This window comes from Pelmatolapia mariae, linkage group LG17, assembly GCF_036321145.2.
Source record: "Pelmatolapia mariae isolate MD_Pm_ZW linkage group LG17, Pm_UMD_F_2, whole genome shotgun sequence".
NCBI lineage: Eukaryota > Metazoa > Chordata > Actinopteri > Cichliformes > Cichlidae > Pelmatolapia > Pelmatolapia mariae.
The window spans coordinates 32,595,330-32,622,019 of record NC_086242.1 but is presented as its reverse complement, the minus strand read 5'-3'; the positions used below and the strand labels follow the sequence as shown (position 1 = coordinate 32,622,019).

Here is a 26,690-nt window from a genome sequence, read left to right as displayed (position 1 = left end):
CTCTTGGACAGATTTATAAAGGGAAGAGAGGAAGTTTACACGTTTTTTTCAACCAGACACATTCTGTACACAATTTTCAATTTAATTTTCCCCACTGTCACTGGCATTAGAACTCATCCACTCAGGCAATCCTGATGTCGTTATGAAAGGCTCTGGTGACATCTTGTGGCAGATAAGGGAACTGCACTGATTACTTAAAAAAAAAAAAGCTGGTGAACTCTGAGAATAAATGCTTGTATTAATTTAAACTACTTACCCAAATAATACCTGTTAAAGTTATTATTATAGCAATAATAAGTTGTTGTTTAGTTGTCTTAATCAGAATTATAATACAGATTACAACCAGTGATAGAGGAAGTTTTCTTAGACACTTCAGTAAAAGCTTTGACTCTTAAGTATTGTGTTATATTTTGCGCATATCAGTAAAATGTATTTAATTGGGCAACATAAAGTTACAGCAATTAGCACTGTTGCCCCACAGCAAGCAGGTCTTGGCTGCAAATCCAGGACCTTTCTATGTGTAGTCTGTTGTTCTCCTTTGTTCTCCAGCTTTCTCCCACACTCCAAGGACATGCATGTTAGGTTAACTGGTTCTCTCTGTCAGGCCTGTAATAGATAGACTGGTGACCTGGATGGATGTAGTCTAATCATCAAAAGTAGTAACAACATAATTTGACCACTGGACATAATGTTTAGTGATGTGAATATACTCTGCCAAGAGGACGTTTTTACTGCTTTGTGTAATATTAGGAAATTTTATATATCCTCTAACAGCATCTAGTTTAACAAGCTCATATATTTTTCAATGAAAATTTTGTTAAAAACAAACTATGGGTGTGCACTTACAATAATAATTTACTAACATTATTTCACTTAATATTTCCTTCTGAAACAAAAACACACACAAAAAGGGAACTGGAAAGTACTGGGCCCTTAAAATGCACTAATTCACGAAGATAAAATATCAGAGCTATTACAGTTTTGTAGTTTCTAAAAAGTTTTTTGTTTCTTTTTGACGTTTGTTTTCAATATAGATTACTGTCAAATAATCGCTTGTATTATTTGACAATGGTCAATTTAGGTTTTTATGCGTTTCCTTGTTAATGATAGTCTCATTTATTTCCTGAAATATGGATGGCATTTTAGTCAGTTTAATTTTAGTTCACTGTAGTAACAGTATCATATCCTCATAGCTATCACTCAGTATAATCCAGAATATGTAAGTCTCAATTTAATATCATAAAGTATAACTCGTAAACGCATTACAGACGTCCTGTTTTCTTTAAGGCTTGCTTAGGCATTACAAATTAGAAGACATTAGCTAATACAGGCTAGTTACGTTAAGTTAGTCACGTAGCTAGTTAATAGGGCTAAAGTCATCAAAAGAACAGCTTATTTTATGCTCAAAGGTGCAACTTTTCCCCTTTACAGAAGAATAAATCAATATTACCGTGAGCTTACACCGCATAGGCTTGATATCTTCTTCTATCTTCTTGATATCTTCTTCGCACTCACTGTTTTTGCTCACCAGTGGGTTGGGAAGCGCTGGGTTGCCAATGGTTACAAGAGAGAGGGCGGGAGAACATTGACTGGCATACGCACGAGCTAATCACATTCCAGCTCAACAAGGCTTCGCGAAGTGGTTAAAAGTTACCTGGATATTTTACATAGTTAAAGGAGTTTACCGGAAAGACAAGTCTGGTGCTTTAGAAGTTCAGTCGAAGTCAGTGAGGTCACTCGCGATTCTCTAATCAAAACAACAGAGTTAATTATGATTTTTAATTGAGAGGAATATATTAATTTTGCGTCGTTGGATCCGCGGCGTTTGGATGCAATTACAAGTTGATTAACCTGTTTCGGGATATCGGTAAGTATCTGTTAATGTACGTTATTCGATTCATTTTTTTTTTTTTTTACTGTTTTCCCGGATCTACGGGGTATGATTTGACTCCTTCACGAGGACTAATGAATAGCTGACATGTTGCCGCAATGCTGGAAGGCGACCATGACTGTAAACCTGAGCTGGTCTGTATTATTCAGCAGTACAGGTAAGCTTAAAGTCACTGCCTTCCTTTCTTCCTTCCTTCCCAGTCAGTTGTTGGCTAGTCATTAATCATGTGAAACAGAAATGAAAGAGGAACTGTAGCCTTGCAGAGCTATGCATTCAGCTTGTGGCAAGTATGTTGGTTTGTTCTTCATTCATAAGGATTAACAAAACAAACATCTTTTAATTCTTCCACGTTTTCATGGATAGCACTAGGCTGGACAAAAATGTTACAATCTGCATTTAATCCCGTATAGCACATTAAAAATATTCATCATGTATCTGAAGTGTAAAATGAACTCTAAACTATACACAAACACACTCATGAAGGAGCTTGCATGCATATCACCCAGATGTCAATAATTCTAGATATGGAGGAGTCCGGTGACTTGTATGACGTGCGTGAGACCAATGACCCCTCTTCTTGGGAGGACCAGCACCCCCAGTGTCTGCAAGACGTGGCAAAAGTGGAGAGCCTCAGGAGGAAGATCAAGTACTACTTCATGAACCCCTGTGAGAAATACCACGCTCGTGGACGTAAACCATGGAAACTCATACTGCAGATCATCAAAATCGCCATTATTACCATCCAGGTACACGGTATTTTCAAACATGATCCAAGCAATTATGATCAGTTCATTTTATTGTGATCTACTGTCCTTATAAGATTTATAATTTATAAGATTTATATTATAATTTTTTCCCTACTGCAGCTGGTTTTATTTGGGCTAAGCAACCAGATGGTTGTCACTTTCAAGGATGAAAATCTGATGACGTTCAAGCACCTCTTCTTGAAAGATTATGTGGACGGAGGCATAGCTCCGTATGCTCTTTACAGACAGGCGGATGTTTATGATCACATTGAGTACGTCATTCAACAGGTGACTAAAACTTATCTATGAATAAGAAACTAAAATAAGAAGCTGTGAAATGGGTTTACTTTGGTTGTTTGAAAACACAGCTTTACATGTGCCTTAGTTATTGTTAATTATTGCTGGAATTTTACAATTCTGTATGCTCGTATGTCCAAACATCTTACAGGCTAAGCTTGTCATGGGATTGGACTTTGGTCATGTCGCTTGAATCAGTATTTTAGTTGTGTTGATTATGGCTCATATAGTAAATGTGTTTTTAAATAACATGTAGGTTACACAAACCTCCTGTGGCAAAATGTTAGCAAAATGTCAACTACCTTTTTCTACTGTTCATTTCCAGTATCGGCTTCTGCACAACATCACATTAGGCAATCATGAATATGAGAAAAAGCACAGTGTCTACACCCCACTGTTACTGTGTCAGGAGTTCTACAGGAACGGGACCATCTACCCTTCAAATGAGACCTTTGAAATTGATGCTCATGTGGACACCGGTAAGCATGATTAATATTTACAGGAAAGACTCATAACAGTATTGCTAAAATACACTGATTTACATGTAAGCCTACAGTGCCAACTGAAAGATTGGACACAGTGACTCAAACAAGGACTCAAAGATTTTTGCATTTTGTAATAATATAAAATTATATTGTCTAATTATCTAAAGTGTAGAAAAAATAAGGTGCTGAAACTACAAAGAATGATGTTGACACTGTTAGCAAAAATGATAAACAGTGGACTAAACGACTACACTCACTACAGAGGAATGGCAGTCACTTATCCTACAGCTGCCACTGTAGCAAGGATTATGCACTGGAATTGGAAGTAGTAAGAACACAGAATTCACTTGACTGTAATTTGCAGTCTACTGACATCTAGTGGTGAGATTTTACACACTGCACCTTTAAAGTAATCTCATCACTTAACAGCACCTCAGATTAGTTGATGAACCCTGCACAAATTGCAAATTGCTCCAAAGAAACCTCTGAGAAAGACTAATAACAGGAGAAGTTATCTGTCCAAGAAGCACAGTAAATGGGCTTTAGGTCAGGTAAAATCCATGGAGGATAATTTATCAAGGAGCTGCTGGTGGCTTATTTTGTTTTCAAGGTAACACTTTGACTACCTCAGCCTCCTGAAGTATTTCCCTAGTACAGTGTATAGTGGAAACATCAGTTGTTTTCAGTCAGCAAAAGCATGCCTCCAGGTTCTGTAATGAGTGTTTGACCGATTGGCGCCATGATTGAGGGCTGCATCAATACCTTTGGCCTTCACTGAAATCCAAACCTAACTGATGTTTAGGATTGGAATGAGTTGGACCGTGAAGTGAAGGAAAGGCAGCCAACAAGTGCTCAGCATTTTTGGTAACTTCTTCAGCACCGCTGGAAAAGCTCCAGGACACAAACTCATGAAGGTGGTTTTGAAAAATAAACAGTGGAAGCTTTGAACAGCATAAAAAGGAAAACATATTTGAGTTTGTTTAATTTATAGACAATGGAATCGAATATAAAAATAAAAAAATCCAATTAGGTCTAATGGGTTTATTTTGTTAATTTCTGTCTGTGTTGTGGCCTGTCTCTACTAGAGTGCCTCAGAGTTTATCCCCAGCCAGTACACGAAGCGCTTCCACATTTTAAATTGGATTTCATAAGGTACGGAAACAACATTCGATGTTTTCTTTGACTTTGCTCCCTCGCTGTTGTTACTGTATATGCATTTAAATCCTCCTGTCAGCTCATGTGCCTGCTCTGTCTTCCAGGTTAATATCTGTCAAGATTACATTTGTTCTCAAGGCAATAAATTTGCAGACAGTGAGACATCGAGAGCTGCCAGATTGCTACGACTTCACTCTTATCGTATGTCATTTGACTTGTCTTCGTGGCTCAGTGAGCATGAGTGGATCACGTCAGACTTTGACTCTTACTAGCAGTTATACGATGTATCTGATGTGTTGTATCACTAACGCTAACCCTTCACCGTGACAGTTACTACTTGTGACTCTGTATCTAAACAAAGCACAGAGAGGAGTTGAAATGTCAGTGAAGAAAACTGAAGAGAGTCGGTGTGAATGCTGTCTTTATTTCTGAAGTTAATTTTTGTAAACAAATTAGAGCAGTTTAGTGGCGCAGAGCAGCTGCTGTTTATATAATGAATGTTATCTTTGAGGCCAGGCAGATAAATGCTTGGCTATCAAGTGTGGCTTTAAGACTGGAGTGCTTATTCTTTCCTCTTCTCCAAATACGACTGTTTGGTTAACAGATCACTTTCAACAACCAAGCTCACAGTGGCCAGATAAAGGTTGATTTGGAAAACGAAGTAGACATCAATGAATGCAGGGAATGGAAAGTAACTGGAGCATGTAAGTTAGATGAGCAGATTCTAGTTTGTACAAATCATCTGGTTGGAGATTTTCTTTTTTTTATTTTGATGAAAATTTTGAATTCCTGTCCTCTTTCAGATGGTAGAAGCATATACCTGACTGTGCTGTTTGACTGCCTCATCATTATAATGTGCATCATCTCCTTCGCCCTGTGCACGCGCTCGGTGATCACTGGGATTCAGCTGCAGCTCGTGAGTAAAACAAAGTGGTTTCTTTTGCTCAGACCTAAAACAGGCTGTGATTGTCTGATACGTTTAAGTTCATTGTGTACACAAGTGCAAGAGAAGCCTTGTGTGTAAAACATTTTTAAACGTGTTCACGCTCACAGCTGATTCTACACCTGACTAGGCTCGGCAACATGTTTTTGGCATCATTTAAAAAAAAAGATATTGTAATTCAAGTGAAGGGATCTACACGCTCACCATTCACTCCCACTGGCCTCCATTTTTTTTTTTTTAACAGAGGCCAGTGGGAGTAATATTGGCCAATCAGAGAGCAGATTAGGGTCCTGAAAGTCTATAGAGGAAGTTGGATGTGGCAGCTTAAGCAGTCGGTTGCGTTAAGCAGAGGACTTGTGTCTGGGTGAGTGGGATTTTAATCCTTGCTGAAGTCAAATCAGACTTATCTTTAGCCCATACAAAGTATTTGCTTCTGCCTGTGCTCAGCTGGTAGGAGGGGCTTAGGACAGAGAGGGGAGAACTGCAGGATTTTTTTTTCTTCAGCCTAGTGCAGCTTTCACTAAAAAAACAATTATTCTGTGGTATAACGGCAGATAAGAGCTTGCCGTTGTCAGTTTTTACTTTGGGTTAGATGAGTAACACTTGTCTATACTTAAAAAGTATTTCTTTTTAGTTTTTTTATTTAGCTTTATGACTATTGTGGCAGGAAGATGAGTATTTTGTTTTGTTATAATTTACATGTAACAGTTAGCTGTATTTTGGAACCTCTCCACCCTCCAGTGAGCAGACATAGAAAGACAGAGACAAGGAGGGCAGTGGAAAGAAAGCTCCAGAACAGAGCAGAGCAGTCATCAGGGAAAATGGATATGACATTAAGTCAGATGCAAGATGAAAAGGGGGGAGGTAGAATATGAGACGTGGGTTGCAAAGCAGGTTGCACATGCGCAGTAGCTGTGTACAGGTTAAAGCAGAATTTACAGTCCCCGCAAATGTGTCTGTCTGCATGCACATTTCTGTTCAGACATGGAGCAGAGATGGGTTTTCACCCATCGTGCATGCCTCTGCCAAAATCCCACCTGTGCTTTAAGCAGATGGTACATGCGTTTATCAAATGCAGTGGGCACTTTTCATTGTTTTAACACTTCAGCTCGCGGAAAATTTGCTCTTTTTCTCGGCTGACTGACGGACCAACAACAGCACAGGCAAAAGCAGCTCACAGACCAGTTATACCACATACTTTGTACCTCCATCAACAACAGAGCTCTCTGCAGGTAGCCAGGACATCAGCACACTGTGAACGCACTACCCCCACTGTACCATAAATTCCACTTAAGCCAACTGACTGTAACAAGCAGTCTCTGTATTTCATAGCCAGTTGGATGTGTAGAAATGTGCTATATCAGTTGATGTGGGCTGGAACGGAGATCAGCTGAATTGCTGGGATTACAGCTGAGCTTGACTTGAAGAAAATGATGAAGATGAAATTTTCTTATGGCCAAAGTTCAGCTCGACTTTGACTTGATAATGTCCTGCATAAACACTTTTCTCACCACTCTTCAGTACCAAAACTACAAACCAAAGGGAACATGTGTCCACCTTTCTGTGTCACCTGTTCATTTCCTTCAAATTCTCCCTACATATGTTATCATAATATCTCATACTCAGAACTAATAATATCTAGTTCTAATATCATCTGATCTTCATTATTCTGTTTATTTGTTTTTTTACGTGCTTGTGTTTAGATCACAAACAAAAACCTGTAGTGATTAATTCTCTTTAGTCATTCAAATTACAACCCATGTTTCTTCTTTTAAACAGGAGTACAGCCATTACTGCAGGAAACACTTCGGCAAAGAGCTGTCGTGGTCTGACAAGTTAGAGTTTGTGAGCGGCTGGTATATACTGATTATCGTCAGCGACACACTGACCATCATTGGTTCCCTTCTCAAGATAGAGATCCAAACAAAGGTAATAACATTTTAGGAAGTTCGTAATTGAAATTGTGATAGCTGTTATTATTTTCTGTTGGATACTACAAGTATTTTTTTGAGTTCATCATTCATGTTTTTTTTCCTCCCAGGTCCTCACCAGCTATGATGTGTGCAGCATCTTCCTCGGCACAGGCACCATGTTCGTCTGGATGGGGGTGATCCGTTATATGGGATACTTCAAGAAGTATAATGTAAATCTGTCTCCTCCAGACATGATTAAACATGTATAAAATCCTTTTTTATTCATTAGAAAGGGTTAAATAATTAGAAACATTTGTTCATAGGTCTGAAAAGAAGATGCAGCTTTTCTTATTGTCTTTGTGCATAATGGCAGTGTGTGAAAGACTAAAGCTTAATAGGACCTCAGAATACTTTAAGGTCTCTGAATGGCTAGTTGTGGGAAAACTAGACCCAGTAAACTTAAAGGTATTCTCAAAGACAGAATGATTCACACACTTTTGCACATATGTTTTTTTAGATGCATTACCATGTGTTCATTTCCAGATCCTCATCCTGACACTCCGGGCAGCTTTCCCAAATGTTATTCGTTTTATCTGCTGCGCGGGAATCATCTACCTGAGTTACTGTTTTTGTGGCTGGATTGTCTTAGGCCCGTATCATGAGAAGGTAACAAGCATTGTACTTAACACAAAAAAGGCCTTCTTTACTTTACTGAAGCCAAATTAATTTTTTAAATCAATGCAGTGGAAAGAAAATTAACGTGGTGCTCTGTAAATGTCTTTGCAGTTCCGGACGTTGAACACTGTGTCAGAGTGTCTGTTCTCACTGATCAATGGAGACGACATGTTTCCCACTTTTAAGAACATGAAGCAGAAGAACAGCCTGGTGTGGATGTTCAGCAGGGTCTACCTCTACACCTTCGTGTCACTCTTTATCTACATGATCCTCAGCCTTTTCATCACACTCATCACTGACACCTATGACACCATCAAGGTATTGCTACCTTTCTACTAACTTTGTCATTGGTTTTTGTGTTTTTTAAATGCACATTCTGCTTTGAATGCTGCAGAAGAAAGTTTTAAGCGCACGTCTAACAAAAGGTTTCTAAGAAAGCCTTAATAGTTGAAATGGTGTCTGAAACGCTTAACAAGCATACACTCTGTATCTACTGTCACTCTCCGACTTGCATCATTTAGCAACAGCAGCAGAGTGGAACCCCAACATCAGAGCTGCAGAAATTCTTGTCAGAATGTAAAGACCTGCCAAACTCTGGGGCATACAGACTTGACAAGAACAACCGCTGTTTCCTAAACTGCTTCATCAACAGGTAAATCCAGACTTCTGCTCTACAGCACTTCTTTGCTCTTTAGGTGATATTGGACCGCTTAGCTGAGATGTCCGTTGGTAATTAAACTTGAGGTGCAAGTGCAAATTTGTCATATTTCTCTAACAGAGACTCTTCCCCCCCACCTTCCTTTCAGATGCAGGAAGTATCGAACTCAAGAGAGGCTGACTTCAGAGGCGTGACATGATTTCATTGTGAAAATGCATTAAAAATTATAATTAATGTGCACTTTATCCTGTTATATTCAGTTACAGTGGGATTGTTTTTAACCTGACTGAATCCATCTGGTTAGAAGTGAAGCACCGTGATGCACTTCTCCTAGTTTCATATGAACACTGTATGAAAATGTTGTTTTTAAATCAAGCACGTCATACTGGAAGTTGCAAATTCTAGGTAATAAATCAAGGTTCAATGAATAAGTTGAAATGTGTATTAAATGATTTTATTTCCCCATCATCAGGAGAAGGTATTAGTATAAAAGCTAATATTATAGCGTTTTACCCTTCACATTAGTTAATCCTCTGTAAAATCTTGTTACAATTCAAAAAAAAAAAAAATCCCATTTCATTTCATGGTAATAAGACAACCCATACATCTGTCAACACAGTAAAATAATCAAGTCTTTTGTGTCTTTAAAAGCAATATCCGCAAGCAGATATTGTATATGGCTCCACAGTCAGTGCTGTAGCAGTGGATTATTTCCCAAGAGAAGAGTTGAGCTCCTTTGATAAATTACTGCTGGAGAGGTCAGAGATCAATTCAAACAAAGATGCTCCATTCTTGCATTTAATGAAGTTGTAAACAGACCACACAGACACACACTCCACGCTGCTTTAATGCATCTTCCTTTCATCGAATGTGGCGTCCAACTTGAAGCCTTGAACCTGAAGCCAAAATCCATTATTTTCTTTTTGGCTTATGATTTTGGGATACATAATCCAGCCACCAGTGACCACTACAACCATCTGTTTGTAGGAGTGACTTTATACAAACTTCCAGAGTAAACAGACATCACTGGTAGAGAGGTCTCTTATAAAAGCAGCCAACCAGTGACATCACCAATATTAAAAAAAAAAAAAAAAAAGTTGTGACCTTTCCATAAAATAAATTCCCAAGTCTTGAACTCATAAATTTCACATGATTTTTAAGTCACAATGCCAGTTTTGAGAGCCTGACTTCTTTGCAGGATTGCTTTGTATTCTTCCCGATCTCACAGGAAATCAGTCAGGAGAGTCCAAAAAGGCAGGGATCCCTACAGGTTACAAAACCCTTCTTAAATGTAAAAAACCCCCACAAAAAACAAACAAACCCAAAAGCAAAACGTAAGAGCTTGTTACTTCATTTAATATGAGAAAAAAAACCCCGCTCCATGACGTCAGCCTGGTTTGGACTGGTTTACTCCAGAGGGAGGTGGAACCCGTTGCTCCTCCATCCTGTTAGATTGGGAACGCAGGATGAGACTGAAAAAATCCTCATCAGGAACAGTCGATGCTTTAGTTGTAGGTGGTGGAGCAGCACACCTCTGGTCATTCAGTCTGGAACCCTAAAACACAATCGAGAGTTAAATTATACCAACTGAAGTGTTTAGTGCTGCTTTGCACGTATCAGAATTGATTAACCCCTGATTATACTTTAATAGGCATAAAGCAGAAATTGGTAAGTGAGGAAACTCATTTCCATTGTAGTGGTGCAGCATGGAAACTGACTAAAATTAGAAATGAGTGGCCTAATATTTTCTATTCTGAGGTCCAGTAGATTGTTTTCCTTGTGGACGGGCTTTGATCGGCTCTTCACTGCTCTTTGCGGGGATCCTGCAGTATATGAGCGGAGCTTACATAAGCCTTTATGGCTCCTTTCCCACCCCCCAGCTAGAATATAGCATGCATAAAAATATAAGATGTTACTAAAGAAAATCATCAGCTTACATTGACGACTCCTGCCAACGTCACTCTCAGTAAATCCTGTTACTCAATCACTATATAGAAACACATCTAGGCAGTAATGTTGAAACAGTGTCTGTTAACTTTAATTTCAATGGTCAACATGACATAAAAGCTGCTTGTGCAGAATATCAGCTCAAATCTAATCAGAAACACTAATAAGGTTTTAAAAGCTTTCTCTTCTGAAAGTTACACTTTTACCACCATCATGTCTCTCTCCTATAAGGTGACTGTGGTGCATTGCTAGGTTAGGTTCTGTGTAGCACCACAGTCACCTGTGCATCAGTGCATCATAGACCATGACTGGAAACTGTACCACAGTCCTGTAAACTATCCATTGTAGCCTGCATTTAGTCTAGTATAAACATTGAATAACAAAGTTGTTACCATTTCATTTGTTGTCAGATTTGTAACCACATAACTTTAAGCACGGTGCTTGCTGATTTTATCTCAGGATAATGAGGATGTGCAGAAAGAGCCCTTTGTCATCTCCAAGGCTACAGCTGGGAGGCCTGCCACGCCATAGCCTATGAAAATTCTCACTTGACTGCATTAAACTGCCTATCAGACCTAGACATTAACTCACTTTTCAAATACCCAACTTGGTTAAAACGTACATATATGAGTCCCTTTTTGTCTTGGATATTCCCTGGAATGAACTGGGTAATATGGTGCCAATTAAGAAGGACTGCACTGCATTTTCAATAAAATGGCAATGCCTTGTTGAACCTGGAGCACAGTCAGCATGAGAAGACAGTGTACAGCAGGCTTTGAGTTCTCTTGTTTAATATAAATAATCCTGAATTATCCAACCATGTTCAAATTATCGAAGCTACTTCCTGGGACCTAAATTCATGGACCCAGAATCTAAGTGTTATCACATGGAAAACTTTAAGGGCAGAGATTCTTAATAAGAGTTATGTACAAGGCAGGACGTGATGCAATGAATTTTCCTTACCTGGCACTTGACTAACATGTCGAAGAAGACATCATCCCCCTCGGGCTGCTCAGAACTGGCCTCGAGACGACCGTACAGGGAGGGTGTGCGAGTAGTATTTGCAGTGGGGACTGGGACTAGGAAGAAAACCAGAAACACTTTACGTGATATTATGGGGAGTAATGAAAGGATAAAAATGGTCTTTTCCTTGCATTCTTTACCTTGTGACTGGACTTGATCTGTGTTGGAGGTGGAGGGTGTACAAGGCTGGTTGGAGGTGTTGACACGTAAGCCAGGAAAAGGGGTCATGCTGACCCGTTGGTCGTCCAGACGGCGGGCTTGGGAGCTGGCCAGCAGCTCCAGGAAATGACCAGGATCCTGGTATAGTCGTTCGCGCTCTGAAACAGCTACAAACAGACATAATTATTATGTGTGTAAGTAACAAATGGAAGTGAGTTAACTGTTAGTTGGGCAATTAGCTACTCAACCCAACATTTAATCCTGACTTTGTACACATCAAAAGAGGGCAGTATCTTAAAGCAATCCTCCACCCAAAATGAAGTGTGCCGCTTCATATAGTCCTCGGAGGTTTGAAAGCTGGCTGAAAAGAATTTGCCCTTCATAGAGACTGACGGGTGTGATAAGCTGGGACTCATGGCCGTTACAGACGAGCGCAATGATAACAAAAAGCCTCATAAACACCACTGTGCTCACTGAAGGATGAAACCACAAATATAGCTTTTTGGGTGGAGAATCACTTAAGGTCATCTCTGCCATGAGGAAAAGCAACATTCAACATGTAAAAGGATAATTCTGTGACATTCACACCACAATACGCCAGCACTGGGAGTGCCTTCTCTGTAGTTCACTCGTATATTACCTGGCACATTTTTAGATATGGCGTGAACATCAGTAAGGACACAAGACTGACTCACATTTCTTTTCAGCTACAGGTGGGACGGAGGAGGGAGAGGGATGGGCAGGGAGATGGCTGTTGCCATCCAGTGTACACCTTTGGTCGTCCATTCTGTTGCCCTGGAAACGAGAGAGGACGTCGAAAAAGCTGTCCTCGCCGATAGTGTCCCGTGTTTCTGGCTACAAAAACAATAAAAATCTATAAATAAATAATGAAGCAGGTTTAATAACAACCGAAAAAGCTCCAGATAACGGAGGTACTCAGAACAGCTTAAACAAACAAAACAGTAAAGCTAAAACAATTAGTTAATTTGACCTTTGACAGAAAATTAAATCATTTCAATAAAGATGCCATTTGTGTTCTGGGAAATTTTGATGAACACTTTCTCTATTTTCCAACATTTTAGAGGCAAAACTGACTAAAAGGTAAATGTGGGAATACAAGAGATTAATCTTTACACTCTGGCGGAGAGTAGATGTTTGCTGATACTTATGCATCAGTATACTATAAACAGCTATGAATACAATAAGATATTATAAGTGTCCTGAGTGGTTTTCGGCTTCCTTTGTTAACACAGCCTTTCTTCACCTGGTGCACACAGTTTGTTACACTAACTGCGATGCAGTTGAATATACAACAGATTCTCTGAACACTGCGCTACTTCCGGATGCTCTCTTGTCACAAGGGGTAACCACAGCAGGTAGTTTCACATGTTTGAGTTAGCAGAGGTTTATACCGGATGCTCTTCCCGATGAATCTATCCAATGCAATTTGGGTGTATAATAATTAAATTATGAATACTAATAATAATAATAATAATAATAATAATAATAAATAATATAATATAATTAGGAAAAGAAATGGTAAACAAGTGGCACTTTTTCCCCCCTTACAGATGATTTAAAAATACTCTCTGCAATAGATGAGGTGGCAAATCTAATCTGGTGAGGGTCCTGTACTACAAAGTGAGTTCAACATACTTATTATATCTTTGAATCAGGATAAGCAGTTACATAAAGCTGGTTATAAACTCATCAACTTAGCCCAGGGTTTCCCAAAAAGAGTGCTGCTAGCAGCATCTGACCAATCACAAATTGGGATAATTGTACTAGCAGCAGAGTGGATGATTTTTACAAAGAAAGCCCCTTTTTTGTGTAGCAATTTTTCTTATGATTGTTTGTTTTTGTTTATTCATATTATTTTTTTCTCATAATAACACATCAACATACTCCAAGACAGCTGCAGGCACATAGAGGACAAAAGCTTAGATTCACTAGTTTACAGTTTATTATTACAAGTGTTACATTTTGCTACAAATTCACTTAAATCTGAAACAGCCTGTATTCTAACAGACAAACCGTTTCCCTTTAAGCAAGTACTTGGAAGCAGTAGGAAGAAAAACAACAACGAGCATAAGTCAGAAACTATGACTCCATGCTGCTACACCGAAACTCTTCCTCCCACAGCATTAACACTTTTTGTGGGAAGGCATCTGCGTGAGGTTGTGTCACAGGCTGCATACTCAATTTTAACTTTTAGGCTGAATCATCACTGACCAGAAGCTCAGCGAGGATTCCAAGAATGTTTTGAGTGGGTTACGTTTTTTTGCCTGCTTTAACTTACACATACCTTCTGAGGCACTGGTGCTTCCAGCTCAGGATCTGTGTCCTTGGTGCAGGTTTTGCGCTGGTCTTCAGGAGAGGATTTGTCATCCTTCTGCTTTTTGCTTTTTGTCCAGGGGAAGGGGAAAAGCTTACTGGAAGCCTTGACTGAGTTGTTTTTTGAAGACCCAGAGAACGCATCTTCCCCCCAGTCCTGTATATATAAAAACACATAGAACACACGACTTTCTTACTGATCGGTCTATTTTTTTTACCCTACCACAGGCTGGGTGAACAGAGCAGAAAGTACCATCCTTTGCAGAGCATTTTTCATGTAAAATTAACTCTTTTTTGTATTTAATGTGTTTTCATTGTCAGAACAGCTGTTTTTTGTTACTCTGTTCCACTTTGTCTCCTAAAAATAGTGAAAATAGTAAAACTAATAAAACTAAAATTTTGGCTAGCCTAATTTAAAGCTCAGGAGTTTGGACCATTTCATTTGTTATGGCCAGTTTTGAAATAAGACTGAGCACAGTTAGTTTTACGTACCGGGTGTGCCGGCAAATCTCCCCTTTGACTTTTGGGGGAAATTGGACTGTAATCCAAGTTCTCTTCCCTACTTCTGTTCAAGGATGCATACTTGGTTCCTGAAACAAAAATAAAAAATAGCCAGTGTGGCCACATTTCTGGAAAAACAATGATTCAGCAAAGCATCACAGCATAAAGCTACAGGACACAAGCAAAGGGATTTCTGAATCTTAACAGCATGGGTTTAGTGTTAAAGACGACTTGACTCTTGTTCATGTGCATTTACACACATTCAGAAATGTAAAAATGAATTGGTTAACAAAGTCCAGATTTACCTGGTATGCTGGGGTAACCCTGGTAACCTTCTGTCAGAGCGGAGCTATTTGCATTGGTGTTGCCGAAGAGGTAGGGATGAAAGTTTGGGTTGGACTTGAGGCCTACAGCCAACCGTAGGTCTGACAAGTTCATCCTGGCGGTTGCCTCGCTACTTTTATCTCCAGTCTGCACCAGTGACAACATTAGAGTTTACTGTGAGCATATGAGGGAGCAATATTTCTACATCTGGCTTTACAAATACATATACAATTATTTCCTGTTGTTCCCTACACAACCAGCAGATGGGGGTGTGGCCCGATAAAGCTACTGACTAGACTCCTAAAAGAGCAGGAAAACTGTAAACAGTCACCTCTTTGGCAATTTCTAGATGTTTTTCAGCAAACTGCATGGCTTGTTCATGATTCCCCAGGGCTGTGTGGGCATTTCCTAGACTCCAGTAAGCTCTTCCTTCACCGACGCTGCAGCAAGACAGAGCAGTCTGAGCAACTTCATGTGAAATTATGCAATAACGGGTAGTCATACATCAAATTATCACACACTGCAATTACAACAGCTGAGACTAAAATTAGGTCATGTGTATTTCACAACAATAGGTGGTATTTAACATTTCCAAGCACGATTTGCTAAAATCTATACATATTAACAACAGCTAGTTTAAAAAAACAAAACAAAAAGCACCGCCTATTTTAAACCGTTTTACATCTTTTTACAAGACTAAAAAAAGAAAACCATCCCCCCCTCAAAAAAAAAGAACAAAAAAAAAAACAACACACAAAACAAAAAACATTTCCACATTATAAAATAACCATTGTTCCCAAATATCCTGCAGAGCCTTTATATAAAGCTCATCTATAAACACTTAACCAATTACAACATGAAATGACTGTAAACGCTGCTCCTTGGGACTTTTTGCTTTTGGATGTTTGTTTTAACACCACATCGGCCACCCACATGTTAAGTGCACAATCTGATTACACTTCTGAGGACCGTTTGGCAGCAAAGCTGACAACAACAAAAGGCTTTCAGTGGTATACCGGTCGCCGAGATCCTGAGCAATGACCAGATGTTTGAGGTGGTAATCGATAGCTCTCTCATAGTCCTGCAGTAGCGTGTAGGTGTTTCCCAGACTGTAACAGGCCTGAGCCTCCACTGCTCTGTCCTTCAAAAGCCTGGCCAGCTGCAAAGTCCTCCTGAGGGCGAAAGAGAAGAGGAGGAAGGTCAAAGAATGTCTAGGGCGGGTGCAGGACAATGATTGTCATCTGCTCTTTTCTGTTCTCTTTGTTCTCATTTTCCAAGGACATCCATGTCAAGGAAGTGCTGGAATGACAGACTGACAGACTGAGAAGTTACAACATTTGACAGTGTTCCTGTAAGTAAGTCATTAAAAAAAACATACTGTGCTGCTCATAAAAACTAGGGAGGAATTGCAGCCAAAAAACTCCTCCTAAGCTGCTGGGATGAACTCATCCTCCAGTGTAAATCACTTAGAGAACAAGAATCAGATTAAACCTAACTCATTTATAGCTGTCTGTTCATGTGTAAAAGGTTTTAATGTTACATTTATGGTACAAAGAGGAGAACAAAGAGAAGCACTAAAAGTAAAACTGTGCTTTCAGCAGACTTTTCTTTCTGTCATGCCACAAACGAGGTGAGAAAGATGATGAGCCTCACTTGTAATGACCGGCCGCCACGTCAAACTGTTTGAGGAATATGTGTGCATTCCCAAGGTTGCAGTGGGCCCTCCTCTCAGCAGACCTATCCCCAAACTCCTTAGCAACGAGAAGGCGCTATCAAATAAAAAGGGTGCATATTCTTTAATAAAATAAGAGTAACGAGTTAAGCATCATAACAATACTGGCCAAGCTCCTAAACAAGCATCAAAGAGCGTTGTGAGTACTTTGGCACCTACCTTTTCATGTGCAGCTACTGCGTTCTCAAAGTCTCCTAGCAGATAGTAAGTGTTTCCAAGGTTCCCGTAGGTACGACCCTGGGCCGCTCGATCGCCTAGCTCCGTCACCAGGTGCAGGTTTGCTCTTTGTTCACAATAACAAGAAGATGCTCACTTATAATGGAAAATGGTGGCAGAAACACATGGCTGTTTTCTTAGGTTTTCTGGGCAATTTTGTGATGACTGAGTGAGATCTGACAAAAAGACACTTTTCCTTTTGTTTTTCTAGTCATCAACAAGAAACTGATCAGTCTGGGCTGGCCACTGGACAGACAGACGAAGATTTGCTTGGACATGGGTTTAATGCCAATCGGAGCTTGTCTGCAACTTTTTTTTTTTTTTTTTTAAACTCTTGACCGACCATCTTATTACCTACATCTTGACAGCACAACCACTCAAATTTGTTCTAAGTACATGAGCAGTTTCTTTTTTCTTTTTACCACAACTTAAGAAGCAACTTTAGCAACAGTGTTTTATGTTTGTTTTTTTTAAGTCATTTGAATGGATCAGTGGAAGATTACATACCATTTTTTCTACAAATTGTCTTTGTCTACTTGTGCATGGTGGTCATTGCATAATGAAATAACAGCAAACAATCAACAATGACAATTTTGGTTAGAGCTGCACGGGACAACGGTTTCTATGCCACTCCAAACTGTTCAGTTACATAAAAATCGCCTGCCACTGATGCAAAGACATTGATGTTAGTCAGTGAAATGTGAGGCAATGGAAATGATTATTAAACAACTTTATTACAAACACCATACACCACCCTAGCACCTCAGAGCTGTCTTAAGCTCTATATCTAATCCGTTCTGGCAAGCTCATTTTTTAAACAACTTCCAACCGTGGCACAGTTCAGCGTCTTAGTCATATCTCATCGGGACCTTTGCAGTAAACAAAGCAAAATCAATGCTTAGAGGTAAACAGTGATGCCAACTCACTCGTAGTACTGCGCAGCTTTCCTCAGGGCTATCCTTGCCTCCTCTGAAAACTCTCCTGGCTCTGCTCCACTCCAGCAGATGCTCTTGCCCTTGGCGTGGTAAACGTTTCCGAAATTATACAGCGCTCGAGCCTGCCCGACCTACAACACGCATAACAGATTTTCACAGACGGAAACCAGAGTGACCGGCGCTGTAATTACATACTTAAAATACACAGACACCAGACTTTGGTGCTTGCATGCAGCCTGCAGAACTATTCTAGATGCTGGTACACCGAGTCAATGCAGTCGTCACGTGTGCTCGAAGTGTTCTGTGGCTCCACAGCACGTTACGTGGTACAGTTGTAACAAATTTGGATCCATTTATGCTAATCAAAGTATATGAGCATTTTAGTCACACACTAAAATGTTTATTGACAAAACAGTGAAAATAATTTAATCTTATGTTGCTAAAATAAAAAACAGCTGGGGGATGCTCTGCTTGTGTTGAAATAATAAATAAAACATCACCCACCTTATCATATATGGCTCTTGTGATTTCCAAATGTCTTTGGCAGCAAACCACTGCTTCATCATACCGTCCTAAAAGCTTTAATGTGTTTCCAAGGTTACCGCTGGCTTTGGCCTCTCCAACTTCATCTCCAATTGTTCTGGGATTGTAATGAAGATTAAAAAAAATAAGCATTAGGAAATAATTAGATTGGAATATCAGTGTATTCCTTCTGTGTATTAGATGGAAAACACAAGAGGCAAGAAAGTAATTTGCAGCTGCAAGCGGTAATACGCTGGAGTCTAGTTTAGCAGTTTAATCAAGGAGGGGAGATATAGTGATTAAAAAAAGTTGTAGAACTTAATCTTGAATGTATTGTTAGACTATACGTGTGTGTGTGTGTGTGTGTGTGTGTGTGTGTGTGTGTGTGTGTGTGTGTAGGCTGACCAAGGTCAAAACAGTTGAACAATCAACTCAAAAGACTTAAAAATGAAGACATTTGCATGATTTGTTTAACAAGCATATTGTAAAAATGTTCACCTGGTGAGTGTGAGGTCATGCCGATGGTATTCCAGAGCTTTATTATACTCTTGAAGGTGAAAGTAGGCATTTCCCAGCTGGCTGTAGATGGCACTGAGGATCTGGAGGTCCTCTGTTCCAACCTGGATGGCAGACTCAAAGAAGGACACACCCGCTCGGTAGTCCCCAGTCTTACAGAGCCGCTCACCTTCCAGAGCCAGGTCCAGACATGATGACTCCATCCTGCAGGGAGGCGGGACCAGGCGAGAAATCACAGTGCGTTTAATCACAAGGCTGAAATACCTTACTAAATCAGAAGGATGACAAATCAGTTATAATTCTCCCCTACCCCCTTACTCATGCTGAGCCACAAAACTACAACTCAATACTCTGGCACATCTAGATAAGTCCACAGTCCCGAACATAAGTGTGGACACACTCATCCATTCAAATGTACAGTACTGATTTTGTTTTCTTCCAAATTACTAAAACTGATTACTCTTGACTAGGTTTTTATTAACCAATCAATTTCCTAGCACGTTAGAAAAAAATATTCATCTGTTCAAAAATGATGTGAAAGAGCAGAAAATTATCATTTAAGAGAATCTGCTGCCAGCGAGGGGAAAAAAAGATGCCAAAAATTCCATTTTGCTTGTTTGAATTATTCAACAGATCACATTTAGCAAAAACCTTTCTGAAGTGACTTAACAACAAATTGACAAATTGTTCAAGCAAAATCTGAAACAACCACTTTTTAAATTGCACGAATGTCCTTTACTACAAAGAAATAAGCTAAAGTGCCACCGTGGAGAGATCATCTGTGTTTTGAAACGGGGCCAAATAACCTGGAGGTTAGATCACTCAAGTAACACATGAACTCGTCTCACTGGCTCACTGTGGAGATCCCTTTTTAGCAGTCAAATTACCACACAACACAAGAAAGAGAAACTCCAAATGAGAAGCAGAAAAAAAAACCCTCCAGACTGTGAAACCAGACCCAACAACTATAATTCCAAAATAGGACCAAGCATTTCCTGTCCAACTCCTAAACTGCTACATTTACCCTGAAATGAAAACGTGTACTTTACATTTAACCATGACATTAGCTAAACTAATAAGGTCTAACATTTTTGCACTCTCAATCATCTTTTACTTATTTAAGCTTCAAAACTGTCAGTGAAACAAAACCAAGAGGGGGAAAAATCTGTCATGAGCAAATCCATGATAAATTTGTAAAACAAATCCAGTCATGCACGGCTGCAACAGATTCACAACTACAGCATTAACATGACTTGACTTGTTGATTGATACTAAATTTGGAGGAACAGCAATATTGCTCTGCATTAAAACAAAGCGGTTTACTTTTATGAACTGGGTTAAAATTTTAGTGCCTGCCACAGGAAAAGCACACACATGCAGGCATTTCTTTTTAATCTGAACAATCACAGGTTTATAATTACCCTTGCACACTTGTGACCCCATCCCCCAAAGAGACCATACCAGTTATCCCCCGCCCCCTCAACCCCCTCAGCCCTCTGAGGAAATGAAACCACATTCTGCGGTGTTGTCTGCAATACTATTTGGTTTGTTAGGTTGCTCCATTCAGGAATTAACAAGTAATTTATGAATGGCAAAATGTGGTTTCATAGGATTCATTAAAATAAATAAATAAACAAACTAATATATCTTCATCTGTGATGTGCTGCATTTACTTTCTAAACTTAGACATTTCCTCTTCTGAATGTTCCATGGCTACTTGAGCACGCTTTGGTTACAAGAATAGAAAGTATTTAATCTCAGCTAGAGAGCAGAGATTTTCTTTCAAAAGGTTAAAAGTAATGTAAATAAACTAAACCTTTTCTTACTAAAGCACTACTGCATTAAAAAAAAGGATGTCTTTATTGTTAAGAATATGTTGAAGACTTTAAATTCCACAAAAACAATACCTGTAAGCTGTTGAGATGTATGTACACAATGTATATTAACATGCTTTCTGACATGTAACTGGACATTTTGTTGCTCCCGGTCAAAGACAAGTGACAATCCAATACCCTGGCTCACATACCTGTCCCCTCTTCCCCTTCTGATGCACTCGAGACAAGTTGACACGACAGACATTTCAAGCTTCTCAATGACTCTCAGGAGCAAACCCAGCTCGTTCAGCACTGCACCCTTTATCTTCTCTACCTTCGCGTGCATACACATAACGCACACAGCTACAGTGTCTCAATTTCAAAGAAATAAAGAAAACCCCCACGGATAGGCCGCCTTCCCTGCGAGCGCCCCGCTAACTCGTAGCAGCAAAACAAAGGACTTAATCCTCTCAGCGTTCACGTCGACCTCAATGGCCAGGTGAAAGGCTGGGAGACCTTTTGTTTAGGTGAAGACGGATTAACAGCAGGCTGTTACAGAGCTGAAATGATTTAAGTTAGAGCAGTCCGCGAGGCTGGCATGTTCAAATGATTGTTATATTTCTCACTTAGCCATTGGTAACCTGCACATCTAATCCACCTGATGGTATGTGTCACTTCCAATTAGGCCAGACCTGCGAGGTAATTATAGTCACTTTAAGTGGCTCTAGTGAACCCTAAGGCTATTTGCTTGACTCCGCATGAAATAATCATTCTGCAGCATGCAGTCTGGATGTACACACATTCTACTATTAACATATAAAAATGTTTTACCTGGACGATAGTGTTCATTTTAATGAGACACGTCATCTTTTATTAGAATGACTCTCTGTGATTTCTTTTGGCAAATCCCACAGTGGACAGCATAGAGATGTATTAGGTACAGAAAGCCAAAAATAAATTCACACCCCTTCACAATCCCTTAACCAAAGCTTCTCGTATCTCAGCTGTTGCAGATCCGAAGAAATCCACTTGTCCGAATTAAGAAGGCTGGACCAAAGTGCCCTCTGGGGTGGACATTTCCTCACCCTTGTCCACGATCACTAGAGCAAGCCATGTGACTTTAAAGCCACCACCTCAGCTGACCAAACGCCAGGTCAATTGTTATACAAAGAGGTGAACGTTGGTGGACGTAGAAATGTATTAGACAAGAAAATGCATTATTAAAATTCTCCTAATTAGCTATGAGTTACTTATGTAGGAATAATAATATATAAATTGTACATCTTCCTGCTACTTCCCATCTATGGCTATGACTTCAAAGTAGACCAGAAAATCCCCATTATCAGGTTGTCTTATTTACCTGCATGCTAGCTGTTGCTGAACACACAGAATGGAATTCATTCAAAGGAAAATATGCCAGTAGCAAACCGGTTTGACTGGGCTTGTGCATGCAGCTCAATTATGTCTCTACCCTACGCCGTTTCTCAAAATATATGTCATATACTATATCAGTTACACGCGGAGCTAAACATGAGAGTCAGAGTCAACAACATGACAGCACAGCTTTGTAATCAGGTTCATTTTCTCACAACTGTTTCGGTCCTGCCATGAAATATTTACACCGTGGCTCAGGAGGCCCTCCTGTAGTCCATCCAGAATCTGTCATCAGCTAGCCAATCAGGTCTCATGTTACTGACACAGACACAAACTTAGCAGATAAACTAATGATAAATAAAAATGTGAGTGATTCTTTCCTTAATTATTATTATTATTATTATTATTATTATTATTATTATTATTATTATTATTATTATTATTATTATTACTACTACTACTATTGTGGAAAAAAGTAATGCATTTAATTAGCTGTAACCTCAATTTGAGGTAATTGTGCCATTCAGTATGGAAGCTCTTATGCATGTCAGCATTCGGATTTTCAGCTCTTATCACTCCACGCCAAATAATGTGGATTATTCCATTACTCTTCAGTCGTGTTCTTCTAACCTCTCTGATTTTATATTCAGAGAGAACGGCACAAAAGCATGGCACAGTTTATGTAAACGCAAACACACAGCCTACCTGAGGCGCACATGGAGTAAATGCTCTCTGTCGTATGCACATTGCAGAGCAAAGCTGCCAAACATGACAGTCAGCCAAGCAGTCCTATAAGGAGCCAGAGACTGAACCACATTATGTATTCCTGTCAACTCCTCAGCTCAAGGTGAACCAAGCTTTTTTTGTTTTGTTTTGAAGAAAAATCTGGGAACTAACTGACACGAAATATACATGCGACCGATTCATGGAGAACGCCCGCATGCTGCTATGCATGGGTTCAGCTGTCGCACTCTCTCTGTCCCACCTCTTATCTGGAAACCAGAGCTGAGGTGCAAGAGAAAACACTCACTGTCATGCACACATGTAAAGAAAAAAACAAAAACAAAAACCAACTCACAAGCAAAAACTAACACAATCAATCAAGGGTGTTTGACGAGACACAGATGGGGGAGACAATTGAATCAGCAGAGCTTTATAATTTAATTATTTTCATTGCTGCACATGCTGCCAGGAGTTCTGTGGAAGCTGTCAGTTCACGTACTTGTTCAAAGCAATAGCGATCTCTCCTAAAGTTGCAATATGTGGTAAATAAACAGAATACACAGACACTGTCTCGAAGGGGAAGAGCTTGCATTGAGTACCACTGCTCTGTGGCATGCTCTTTGATTTTCATGCTTAAAAAAAATGACTGGGGATTTGTCATGAACAGTGCACACAATGCAATGGGCACGCTACTGCATTCAAAATGATGTTCACCTACTTAGTGTCAATCGTATGCCAAGAAAAATCCCTTTACATTCAAAACAATGAGAAAGTGCTCATGTTCCTCATGCCCAGTTCCCAAGACCATGTCCAAACAGAAACTCGAAATTCAACTACTAGTTTCACACCTCCTGTCTTTCTGATCATGCTGCCGTTGATGCTCTCCTTCTTGATTTTTGACCTATTTTGCACATACCTCAGCATTGAGCTGTACTAGGCTTGTTTGCCTCCCTGTTGGCCTGAATGGATCCATTTATCCTATGACCTCATTCACTGACTGAACTGTTTTCAGAGAAGGCACTCCAGCTGACTGCACCGTTTTCCTTTTTTTCCTCTTTTTTTGGGTGAAAGCATCATCATGCCCTCTAAAGTTTTGACAGTGTTGCAGTGCACACGGATCCCAAAGGGAAAGCCGTTTCTGATGCAGGGACCATGACGTCTGCCAACAATCGAAAACAAACTTAAAAGTCGGTTCTGCGTCGCACTTTTAGCAATACCTGTCAAAGTGAGACTTTACTTTTTAAAGCTTAAAAGAAGAGGGGGTGAAAAAAAGCCATCAGATTTTCTTGAGAGTAGAAAGAAGAAAAAAAAAATCAGCTCACTGGAAAACATTCAAGATCAAGCACTATACATGTGCAATGTTCCATTACAGTAAATGACAATCAGGAGGAAGTGCGGCACAGTAAAACCAAAACTGATCACAATGAGCAGCCAAATAAGTCCAGTTTTCTTTCACTTTCTTCCCAGTTTGGCCTAAATCTAGATCACATTTGTCAAACGCTGCTTTAAATATAAATTTTTATAATTCTGAAGAATTATAAGAGCAATGTGTAGTCCTGCAGCAGCTCCATAACCTTTAACCACAGCTCTCTGCTGAAGATCCAGTGATAAATATTTTTTTAAACATCCTGAAAAAACAAACAAACAAAAAATTGGCCACTGCTTTTAATTTCCCATAATACAAAAAAAGCTGACACACAAATCCTCCTCATTTTGCTGCATTTTGCACAGAAAGTGTGGACAACTACAAACGAAAGCACCACCCCACCGCTGCTCTTTGGAAGCCTCTCTCATTTACTCACCCATGCATTAAAAAAGAAAAAGGAAAAAAAAAAGAGCTCAAAGTGACATCCAAAAATAATTTCCATAGAAATACGCCCAGCCAATCTCTCTCCAATTAAGTGATGCTCTCTGAAGTGCTAACAGCTTCTTTCTTTCTTTTTCCCCTGAAGAAAGCTCACCAGAAACCATCATTAGAGACTTAAACCCAGCCCTACATGGGAAAATGGGTCGCAGCCTATTTAAATGGCAAACTGAGCTTCAACATCATAACTGCTGCCTGCCCTGTAATTACTGTTTATGTTAAACTAGTTGAGTGGGTTTCACCATGTAGCCAAAGCTGTAGCAATACACTACTTAAAAAACAAAACAAAACTTATTTTTGTTGTGTTTTTTTGTTTTTGTTTTTGTGCTAAGATTTAACACCTAAAGCTACCATTTGTTTGGTCCGTGTACTGGCTCACACTACATTTCTTCTCTAAACTCATGACACAGCCTTGGTCATGTTTAGGAAATTCTGTATTAGAAAGCTGGAAATGAGTCAGTTAAACATGAGCAAGCCCTCACATGCCCCCTGTCTGACTGAACGGCAGACGGTGTCACTTGTTATAGAAGCTATTGTGACATAGTTAATACAGTCCAAACGTATGAAGGTCTCACAGAGAATAAAGCTACCTTAAATGTGTAAACGACTGTTTCTAGAAATTAACCACAACGACCAAACGACACCAAAACTTCCCAGATGTTTCTTTCACCTACCTCAAAGTGAAGTCCGCGAATACACCACAAACATGGCTCCAGCTCGGTAAAGAAAATAGTAAAGTCAAGTCAAAAATCTTCGAAAGTGTTTGTTTTGTTTTCCACCGGGTTGTTTACAGTAGCGTTACTACTCACTCGTCCATCTGGGAGGAAGATGACTCTGGTGTCTCGGGAAGCACAAGTCGAAGCCACTCCTCGAGCTCAAAATCTGACTCCAATTAGGATTCCACGGTTGCTGCCTTCAAGTGTCATGGGAAATATTTGGCAATGGTGCTGTAACCTGACCAATCACGTCGTTAAAAAGTTCTTGAGGTGACGTTTGCAGGAGGGCGGTTGTAAACCTCCACTGTCAACTATCCGTCGTTGGAAGTCAGTGATTGTTAATAAACCAGTTGAGGCTATTCGCGTACTGGCAAATAGTCTCAATTATTACAGCGTTCCTAGCTTTGAAGGTCTCTCTCGCCCCCTACCGCACGGCGCTATTCTTTGCGACTCATTTTCAAAACAAGCAAATTACGGCAGATGTCTTGTGTAGTCCGGTAAAAATATTCAAAAGTAGGGTGGCAAAGTGTAGCAGTTTGTTTAAATCACTTTGACTAAATGGGAATTACGACAAACGCGCAAAGCAACGTTTAGGATTTCAAAATAAAAGTATGTCCCTTCTTCACCCAGGCATTTAGCTGTCATTAGTGCTGTGCAATACTGCAAATTTAGTGCCGTAAAATTACTTACTGACCAAGTAAATACAGGGCCAATTTTGTCAATACTGATATTTTTAACCTGTAAAGGCAGCTTTTAGCGGCGAGAGCAATGTGTCATGATTTTTGAGATGAATCATCATTAGTTTGCAAATTCTGAAGACATTTTAAAAACCACTAAATCACTGTGATTTTATTTAGTTTTTTTTTTTAAACTTTACACAATAATTAGTTAATACAACAAAACACACCTCTCAGCTTTTAATGTATTTTTGAAACTGTTGGAGACCTGGAATGTAAATGTGCTTGACTCTTTGGGTCAACTTCCGTTGTTTAAATGTGCCATAGGGCAAATAAAATAGAGGTGAGACAGTCAATACAAAAAAGATTCAGACATTTTTCTAATGCACATGTGCATGAGGTATATATTTTTTTCATTTCCAAACAATAATTTATTTAACACAATTCAGTGTTACAGGACTGAAAAAAAATATTGTTCGTACTATCGTGCTAGTATCAATCTGACACCAGTACTAGCATTGGACTGACCCGGCCACCTCTAGTTGTCATT

General features: G+C 39.6%; 2 protein-coding genes across 4 annotated transcripts; one reads left to right on the top strand and one right to left on the bottom strand.

Annotated features, from left to right (window-relative positions):
• The first annotated feature begins 2,415 nt into the window (after window positions 1–2,415).
• mcoln3b (mucolipin TRP cation channel 3b) lies at window positions 2,416–8,957 on the top strand. Its single transcript, XM_063500558.1, has 13 exons — window positions 2,416–2,637; window positions 2,758–2,925; window positions 3,260–3,413; window positions 4,505–4,571; window positions 4,679–4,775; window positions 5,179–5,278; window positions 5,378–5,490; window positions 7,297–7,446; window positions 7,559–7,660; window positions 7,974–8,096; window positions 8,217–8,423; window positions 8,627–8,757; window positions 8,912–8,957. Exons 1-13 carry the CDS (start codon window positions 2,416–2,418, stop codon window positions 8,955–8,957), a joined length of 1,680 nt encoding a protein of 559 aa, XP_063356628.1.
• Window positions 8,958–9,211: 254 nt separating this feature from the next.
• Window positions 9,212–25,650, bottom strand: LOC134615616 (G-protein-signaling modulator 2-like). Of its 3 annotated transcripts, XM_063460171.1 has the most exons (16): window positions 25,557–25,650; window positions 25,422–25,463; window positions 18,955–19,176; window positions 18,439–18,574; window positions 17,926–18,065; window positions 16,943–17,066; window positions 16,705–16,820; window positions 16,068–16,223; window positions 15,383–15,491; window positions 15,033–15,198; window positions 14,719–14,816; window positions 14,198–14,383; window positions 12,588–12,747; window positions 11,874–12,059; window positions 11,674–11,789; window positions 9,212–10,318 (listed from the first exon to the last, which is right to left on the bottom strand). In XM_063460171.1, the coding sequence occupies exons 1-16, from the start codon at window positions 25,562–25,564 to the stop codon at window positions 10,151–10,153; spliced, it is 2,133 nt and encodes a 710-aa protein (XP_063316241.1). In that variant the 5' UTR covers window positions 25,565–25,650; the 3' UTR covers window positions 9,212–10,150. The 3 variants fall into 3 exon arrangements, with proteins under 3 accessions (XP_063316241.1, XP_063316240.1, XP_063316242.1); XM_063460170.1 differs by lacking the exons at window positions 25,422–25,463; window positions 25,557–25,650 and adding an exon at window positions 20,999–21,417; XM_063460172.1 differs by lacking the exons at window positions 25,422–25,463; window positions 25,557–25,650 and adding an exon at window positions 20,999–21,418 and having other exon boundaries at window positions 10,209–10,318; window positions 12,665–12,747.
• Between the last annotated feature and the right edge of the window lie 1,040 nt (window positions 25,651–26,690).